The 9,563-nt window shown below is 42.9% G+C and overlaps 1 protein-coding gene across 2 annotated transcripts in view; it reads right to left on the minus strand.

The window, feature by feature from the left end:
- TAF3 (TATA-box binding protein associated factor 3) overlaps nucleotides 1-9,509 on the minus strand; it is a 122,298-nt gene extending 112,789 nt beyond the window's left edge. The window contains exons 1-2 of one of the 2 annotated variants that reach the window (XM_003586754.5): nucleotides 9,137-9,509; nucleotides 3,595-3,837 (exon numbers count right to left, since the gene is read on the minus strand). In XM_003586754.5, coding sequence (XP_003586802.1) covers nucleotides 3,595-3,837; nucleotides 9,137-9,302 — 409 coding nt within the window. In that variant the 5' untranslated portion in view covers nucleotides 9,303-9,509. Of the gene's footprint in view, nucleotides 1-3,594; nucleotides 3,838-9,136 lie in introns of those variants that run through there. The other variant, XM_010811091.4, reaches the window with a different exon arrangement.
- Between the last annotated feature and the right edge of the window lie 54 nt (nucleotides 9,510-9,563).

Raw genomic sequence — 9,563 nt, forward strand, 5'->3', positions numbered from 1 at the left:
ATAAATGTCTTACAGAATCTCTCCCTCAGTCCTCACCACCACTCTGGTGGCAGATATTATATACCTGCCTTACAGATGATGGAAATGACACTGGGAAAGGTAAAGTGCCTTTGTGAGACTACAAACTCAAACTGAATAACAAACTGCATCACAGCTAAATGGCTCCATGAAGCCCAGGCTTCTTCTACAGCTCCCCAACCAGGGACCAAACCCACACCCTCTGCACTGGAAGGCAAAGTCTTAACCACTGGATCACCAGAGGGAGTCCCCACACTCTTTTTTTGACATGAAGCAGGTTGAAAGATTGATAAGAGGGTAGCCCCATGACAGAACTTTGCTAGTAAGATTCTATGACCAAAGTCTGACCATGCCTGTGGCACTTAGGAAAATAAAACAAAAAACCTGGTGAACAGATGTTATTATCAAAGTTGTTCACATCTGTACCACACTGTGCACCACTAACCAGAATACTAGATACCTTCTAATGTGCTGTGCAGTGGAAAAAAAAGACTTCAGGTTGTAAATGACTTACTAATTGACTTGTGTGGCTGTATTAAAAACTGGGTAACCAAGACTGTATTTTATGTTCTTTTCCCTGAATAAAAGGTTTTAAATAAGCACCTTATTGTACTGCCTATCATTACTATATCCTTATGAACAATATGCACATTATATGAATCAGCAATATTTCTGCTCCTTAGAAAATCCACAAGTGTTAGCTGGAAAAAGAAGTGGTCAAGGCTTACATTATTTTCCTCCTAGAATGTTTATAATTTCTATTGCAGAAACTTCAAATAACATAGGATTCTTCTTTTGCTTCAAATAATCCAGAAGAGAAACTCAAAAATTTACTATTGTAATTTCAGAGAGCAGTCAGTAGCTAAAACCACTGAATCATTTTTCACTCTCCTTCACTACCCAGTACAAATCTGCTATCTTAACTACGTTTCCTTGGCAGTATTTAAACGTGATAACCATATCACTTTGAGAGAATTTCATTGTATATAATTTGAGTGCCATAAAAACGAAACAAGAAGGTAAGCACAGACTATAATCAAAGTCCTAGCTTTGGTTCTGAGTAGTGAGCTCATTAGGGTTTATTACAATATTAAAAATAATTAACTCTCCAAATTAATAAATGCAGGCCATGCAATGACCAGAGAGGAATCTGTGTGTGAACCAGGAAGTGAGATTAATTGAACCTGAATTCAAATTTAAAAAAAAAAAAAAGAAAACAATTTAAACAATCTAACTACTAAACAGGAGGTTGAACGGGAGGCAAAATGATATGAAAACTACAAAACAGATTTAGAAAGCTCCAAAGTACACAGAGAAAATGGACTATATAACTCTTTATATGGAGAAGACAGTAGTTCCAGCTCAAACACATACCAAATGATAACATACACAGTCTTGCTGTTACACTTGACCAGTGTCTAACTCGCTGATGATACACGAATCACTCTGAGAATCACTAATATGCCACTGACTCACAACAGTGTCTTCCCTTCAGTTTCCTCCTATGTAATGCCTTCCGTTTTCTCCCAGCATTTGATGACCATTCACGTTTTCTTAGCACAATTTCAAATTTTGTGTATTCTAAGTAGCATTTTAAGCATACTGGTATACTTCTAAATGGCATTTCATCTAAAAAAAATTTCAGAGCCATACAAAGGCTATCTTAAAGTACAAGAGGACACATCACAGACTAACTTAATGCTACTTTCATGAAGAGGGGTTCTTTTCAAAACAGTTAGTACCAGGCCTCAGCCCAAGAAACCCTCCTTTGATGATGTTAACACTGAAATTCATTTGTTATTAAAGTAAATATGTGCTTAGAGAAGCTGTAACAAATATAAGTTTCTAAGATCAAGAACACAGACATTACGGAATGAGGGGTTTAAACAGAACACCTTTACACAGGGGGTTACAAAGAGTAAGACAGCCTCCAAGGTAATAAAGGTTACAAATACAAATAAATTCAAAGGTGGGGAGGAGACAGATTCTTAGCAGCTACTGAGGAACACTGGGAATGACTGATTTCCAAGTATGAAGATTTCCAAGCCGTGCTGTTAATGTACCATTAGTCAGGAAAGGAGGACAAACAAGGAACTTCTATAGGCAAGACCCTACAAACAACGCTTAATTGAACTTGGTTCAAGAACACCTACTGAAGGCATGCTTTGTATCACATTTACTGGTGAAACTGACTGCTGCCTTCAGTCAGGACTGAATCTCTAAGAACTTTAAGTAGAAAAGTACTAAGCTGTCAAGTAGAGTTTTTTTCCAAGGGACTCAAAGCAGAAAGCTATGATAGTTTTCCATGTCTAAACTGTTCGTCAAACAATATAGAATTACCATATGATCCAGCAATTTCTCTTCTGAGTATAGACCCCAAAGAACTGAAAAGCAGGGCATCAAGTATTTGCAATGTTCATAGCAGTATTATTCACAACAGCCAAAAGGTAGAAACAACCTAAGCAGCCATCAAAAAATGGATGGAAAACAAATGTGGCTTCATATGCACAATGAAGTATAGTTCAGCCTTTAAAAGGAGAGAAATTTTGACACTTGCTACAATATGGATGAATCTTGAAGACATTATGCCAAGTGAAGCAAGCCAGATAAACAGATATGTAAAATTCCACTTACATGAAATACCTAGAGCAGTCAAATTTGTAGACAGAAAATAGAACGACGGCTGCCAGGGGCTGAGGCGAGGGGGCAATGAGGAGTTATTGTCCAATGGTTACAGAGTTAGAGACCAAAGTGTCCTGGAGATGAACAGCGGTGCTGGTGGCATAACGGTGCCGATGCACTTAAAGCCACCGAACTGCACATTAATAAAAAAGTTATAAAGCTATTTCTGCCATCATTTGCATTATCCTGAAGCACAACTATGGTCTTAGAATTTTAAAAAAGAAAGAAATTGCAACTTTTCTGCTTTTTAACAAGAAAAAATGTTCTGTACCTGCATTACAGACCACAAATTACATATGTATCACTTTAGAATCTTAGTGAACCTAGAAGATCAACATGTAAAATCATGCAGGAAAAAAGGAACTCTTCAAGGATTGACTAGGCCTGAGTAGGTATTATTTTGCAATAAAAATTCTGTATGACCAAACATAAATATTTCTACTCATCATAAAGATACAGATAAATCTACATAATATTAGTGAATGTTCACCCACTGTTTCCAGTATCATCCAACTCACGTCTACAGTAAGTGGGGAGAACCACCCCAATTTTATGCTTCAAAGCTTTTCTCATTTACCGAATATCCCATTCTCATTTACTATGTCTCCTGACAGGCTTCTCTCTGAGGTCACGTTTGGTTCTCCCCTACTTAAAGTTTACAAAGGAAACTGATGCCTTGATGATTCCAGGCCTCTGCCTGCTGAGGCCGACTACAAGTTTGTTGCCTTAAAGGTTAGAACAATCTGTAAGTAATATTAAAATATTTTTATTGCATTTCCAGAATTTATATGTTAGCATAACATTTTATATAATTCAGTTAGAAAACCTAAGCAGATTAAAAACCCATTAAAATAGTTACAAATACATGAGCAAGAAACAAAACCCCCCACAAACCTTCTTGAGAAGACACAATGGGTGGCATGTAATCGGGGATGTACTCTTTTCTCTCCTCTGCATCTTTACTTCCGGGTTGAGGAAACTGAAGGACGTTGTTCTTGCTAACAGGAAATGAAGGGATCTGGTGTGGGAAAGTGACGGGTTCAATATTGTGGATGTAGTCTTCTAGTTCATGAAGACTAACCCCCATGAGTTGGAAAGCTTCACCAACATCATCCAAAATTGGGTCTGTCCGGCCATCTGAAACAAAGTCAAAAGCAGAGCAAATTATTTTAAGAAAATTCCATGAATATCTTTTAAGGCATTAAGATAAAAAGTATTAGGTAAATATGGAGCTCAGAAACAAATATACTATATACTTAGGACTCAGTTATTGGAAAGAGTTGAATAGAGTTTCAACAGAACATCATATTGTTTAAATATTAGAAAGTTAATTTAAATACAATCTGATGACCAGCCAGAACACCACAGACAATTCACACTAACAACCAGCCAGTACAGAACTAACGTCAAAAGTAACTCAAGATGGTCAAGGGCACCTGCAACACTGGCTGACACAAAGTAAATGTTTGTTATAATTTTTTATCAAATATGTACAATGCTGAGCTGGGTAAACGTCCATTCCATTTTCTCTCTGTTAGTGATACAATGCTGGAAACTACAACAGTGGTTGGCATACAGCTGGCACTCCATAAACATCTGCTGAATGATTATACCACTAAATCAATTTTTTTTTTAAATCTAAGAAAATGTGTTGACACAACTTAGACCATACAGGCAATTTAAATATACATCTTAAATGTATTTAGAAGATACTATATAAAATGGGTAGAGATAAACCGATAAAGCATTAGATATAGTGAGATTCTCTTTAGAAAAGGAGGTTCCTTCTCTGCCTGCTCTTAGCAGAACTTAAGGTCTCTACATCTTTGAAAACTATGAAAATTCCAGTTCCAGATTTCTGATAGTCTTCTTTTTTTTTACTGTAATCTCCTATAATCATATCAAATTCAGTTTACCTGAAATTAAATCATGATGTAAAATGGAAAAGAACAATACACAGTTTGCAAAAACTAGACATGTTTGCTAACACCCACTCAGAAAACTTCTGGAAAGATACACATTCAACTTTAACAGGTTACAGGGCTGAAAGCAGCAGACGGGGAAGGGAAGAAGTGAAGCATGAGACTCGTATCTAACTTCAAGAGTGTGGTAGTCTGAATTTCTGTACAAGTACAGGTTACTTTTATGATGTATAAAAAAGAGAGAATACATAAAATGAATACTTGTTCTTCCCCTTAATGACAGGCAGGCATTTTCAACTCTTTGATCCTTATTAAAAGCACTATTCTTTTCTCACTCTAAAAAAATGTGATCCTCTTGAATTCCTCCACATTTGTGCAGTTTCAGCCCAAGACCTTCCAGTCCTTCCCCCTGCACCATCCTTGTGGGCCCTGGCTTTCGGCACTTCTCCTTTCACTCCGTCCCACTTTCCCGTCTCATCACAGCTTCAAGCCCTCCCCAGAGCATCTCTAGTGCATTTCACCGACAGCGCAACTGTCCTCAAGTATCACTTTCAGCACCCTCCCCCCTGCACAGAGGTATGCAGTGTTTCCTGCCTCTATCTGTGAAGTCCCTCCCTCACCTGATTTTTCTCCATTTAACACTTCTCTCTGCTGCTGCTGCTGCTAAGCCGTTTCAGTCGAGTCCGACTCCTAGCGACCCCATGGACTGCAGCCTACCAGGCTCCTCCGTCCATGGGATTTTCCAGGCAAGAGTACTGGAGTGGGTTGCCACTGCCTTCTCCGAACACTTCTCTCTAACACCTTCCAAATGAACTGGTTACATATTCCAAGCTGGCCGCCTCACTGAACCCCACTTTGTTATCTCAGGTTATGCTTTTCTTCTACTTGGCGTGCTCCCCACCTCGCACCACTGTGTGTCACGCTTCAACTTAAATCTCGTCTTCCCTGTGAAGCCGGCCCTGGAACCCAGAGTGCACATGTGTCTCTCCGTCTCTGTATTTCTTCTGCAGTTACTGCTGATACCGTGCACTACTTTCAGTGGAAACAGTGGAAACAGTGTCAGACTTTATTTTTGTGGGCTCCAAAATCACTGCAGATGGTGATTGCAGAAATGAAATTAAAAGACGCTTAGTCCTTGGAAGGAAAGTTATGACCAACCTAGATAGCATATTAAAAAGCAGAGACATTACTTTGCCAACAAAGGTCCATCTAGTCAAGGCTATGGTTTTTCCTGTGGTCATGTATGGATGTGAGAGTTGGACTGTTTAGAAGGCTGAGCGCCGAAGAATTGATGCTTTTGAACTGTGGTGTTGGAGAAGACTCTTGAGAGTCCCTTGGACTGCAAGGAGATCCAACCAGTCCATTCTGAAGGAGATCAGCCCTGGGATTTCTTTGGAAGGAATGATGCTAAAGCTGAAACTCCAGTACTCTGGCCACCTCATGAGAAGAGTTGACTCATTGGAAAAGACTCTGATGCTGGGAGGGATTGGGGGCAGGAGGAGAAGGGAACGACAGAGGATGAGATGGCTGGATGGCATCACGGACTTGATGGACTTGAGTCTGAGTGAACTCTGGGAGTTGGTGATGGACAGGGAGGCCTGGTGTGCTGAGATTCATGGGGTGGAAAAGAGTCAGACACAACTGAGCGACTGAACTGAACTGAACTGACACACTGTTTATATATAATAGAGTGCATAGGGAAACTTCTGCTCCTGAGTGCTTTGGTAAATCATTACCTTTGGGAAATTTTTAAATGTACTATTTGTTGAATTAATAGTAACTTCCGATACTTGCTTTACTGAAAGAGCATCTTTTGTAAAAGGAACAAATACCATCTTTTTGTTTTTACTGACATTTCGACACCCTTGTACACATCTTATGGGCAGGGATTATGCCTAAGTAATCCGACGTCTCCATCAGGTAACACATATGTAAGTGGTGCTCAATAAACATTGTGTCAGAAAGACAAAAGAAATACAGAAACAAAAGACAAGATTGCATAGTAGGGACCTAATTCCAGTCTGAAATAAGAATAGTGGAGGAAAAAAAACCTAGAAAAGTCTGTAACCAGTTAAGTATACCAGGAAGTAGCATTTTTGAAAAGTCACCAGATCACAATGGGGAGTAATGAACCGGATCATCCTATTCTCACTAATAGTAAGACAATCATTACAGAGACTGGGCAATTATCCACGAGGTTCACATGCAGGCAAAACAAGGCTCAGCCCATGACTCCAGGACACCTGGCTGCGTGCAGTGCCAGCACCCATCTGTTTCTGTGTGTCAGGAAAGGTAACTATGTATTCTGGGGATATTTTGACCTAAAGGTACAGAAGAGCCATCCTCATTTAGGGAATTTGGGAGCAAAAAATATAACCGGGAGCACACATACCGTAACAGTAAACTCACTCAAGGGCCAGGAAGGGAGGAGGGAGGAAAATGAAGCAAAAGCAGAGAGCAATGCACTGGCGGTGCGCGTGCAAGACAACCATGAACGAGCCACTCAGTAGCTTCAGGTGCAGATCTGACACGGCTGTGAATCAAGCGGTCCAAAGATACACATTTTTAAAATACAAAAAGTTAAACGACTAAATAGTTATCATGGTGGTGGCTTATCAGTTCAGTTATTTATTCAACAAGTATCTGCTGGCTGCCTGGCACTATACTAGGTTACTGAATACAAATATAATAAATTTGTCTCCTGGTGAGGGAAGAGGAGAGGGTGAGAGTCATACACAGATGATTACAAAATAAGGTATTCAGGGACTTCCCTGGTGGTTCAGTGACTAAGACTCCGAGGTCCTAATGCAGGGGGCCCAGGTTCCATCCTTGATTAGGGAACTAGGTCCCAAAAGTCTCAATGAGGATCCAAGGCCCCGCGTGTCACCACTAAGACTCAGCACAGCCAAATAAATATATTTAAAAAACAAACAAGATGTTCAGTTAACATGGCAGAAAATATGCACAGAATTATGAGAAGAGATATGATTTCCTAAGTGAATCTCAAAACAGAAGTCATACTATCCATGGGCAGGGGGTGAAGGACATGCCATCAAACAGCACGCAGGCAGGAAGGGTGGGCTTAAAGTGTTTCAGGAAAAGCAAGCAGCATGGCTGCAGACTGAGGATGACAGGACAGCAGAAGGTAAGAAAATGTGAGCTCACAAAAGCGCGTGCTGCTGGAGAGCTCGGATTCCCAGCTTGTAACTAAGTGGAATATTTTTAAGAATGACACAGTCAGATTTGTGTTATGGCGTGACTGACAGGTTATTCTGATAGCACCATGGGACGGGGGAGCCTGGTGGGCTGCCATCTCTGGGGTCGCACAGAGTCCGACACGACTGAATCGACTTAGCAACAGCAGCAGCAGCATGGAAGTTGGAATGGAAATTGGGACCTAAGAAGTAAAGTGTATCCATGGGTGTCAATTTTTCAGTGGAGCTTACCACTTGAAAAATAATGCCCTGAAACTTCAATGAGGGTCAGTTCCGTCTCCACACACAGACTTCCCATCAATGAGATGATGTGTTGCACCTATTAAATATTCCAACTTTGTAAATGCCACCAGCTATAGATACTCCTGGGGCTTCCCTGGTGGCCCCGTGGTAAAGAATCTGCCAGCTAAGGCAGGAGACTGCCAGACTGTCACTGGGCCGGGAAAGATCCCCTGGAGAAGGAAGTGGCAAACCACTTCAGTCTTCTTGCCTGGGAAACCCCATGGACAGGGGAGTTTGGTGGGATGCAGCCCATGGAGTCGCAAAAGAGTCAGACACGACTTAGCCACTAAAGAACAGATACTACCAGATATTCACTTAAAAACCATCTGCTGTAGCCCAGACTACCTGGGTAACCTTGTAAACTGCCTATGATCTCTCTTGCACACTCTGATAACCACTGACATAAAAATACAGAGGAGGAGGAAATCAATTGAGATGTAAGTGAAAGTGAACATAAGTGAAACTGACCAAGTTCGCAGAGATGCTGCCCGTGAAACGAACAGAAACAGAAAGAAGAGGCAGTGTCCCTAACGCAGCAGAGCTGTCAACGAGTCTGTGTTGTCAGGAGCTGAAGAACGGCCAGGCTTGTAAGAAACGGCCGGTAGACGGAGCGCCTGTGACAACTAGTTGTAGTAGTTTGCGGGCAAGGGGAGGGAAAGGACCAAACTAACAGAGGCTGTAAGGCGTTCTGCAGGGGGTTCTGCACGCTGCCAAAGGAGACAATGATTAAGGCCGATGTTCAGATCAGAGAGGAGAGCAGAGGGTGTGGAGCTGGGAGCCGGGACCCGGCTCCTGCTGCACGCGGGATAAGTTAGCGGCTGGCGAAGAGGCAGCAGAGGGATGACTCGAGTTTCCAGGGGCAGTGGGAGCGGAGGAGCATCAGGGGCGGAGAAGACACCCGATCGCGGGGTGAGGGCGAAGGACCAACACCTCCCGGACGCCGGGAGAGCACAGGGGAGCGCGGAGGTGTCACTCGTGACCGGCCAGGCAGCCTCCCGTCCCCAGCCCGGTACTCACACAGCTCCGAGTACCGGTGGCAGCCCCGTCCCAGCTGCTGCAGGTAGCGCTGCAGCACGTCCGTGAGAAGGTGGCAGGCGCTCAGTTGCACCGAGTCCCAGCCCAGCGCCTGGCAGATCTGCGCCACCGAGACCCTCAACAACGACCTGGAGTAACTCTCGCACATCCCGCTCCGTGGACTCCAACGCAGTCCGTGCCGCCACTTCTCTCCACCTCCGCCGCCTAGTCTTAGCAGGGCCCCCGATTCATCCTCCAGGGCCTCCGCGGCGGGGAAATCGTCCCCCCCCGACCCCCGGCGACCACCTCAAAGCCTGAGCAGCACGGAGCGCGCCAGCCTGAGAGCCGCCATTTTGGGCTTGCTCCGCCTCCCGCTGGATGGTCGCCGGGGCGAGGCAGCACTAGCCGAGTGCGGAGCGGGCCGATGCGG

This window comes from Bos taurus, chromosome 13 (genome assembly GCF_002263795.3).
Source record: "Bos taurus isolate L1 Dominette 01449 registration number 42190680 breed Hereford chromosome 13, ARS-UCD2.0, whole genome shotgun sequence".
In the NCBI taxonomy this organism is placed as follows: Eukaryota; Metazoa; Chordata; class Mammalia; order Artiodactyla; family Bovidae; genus Bos; species Bos taurus.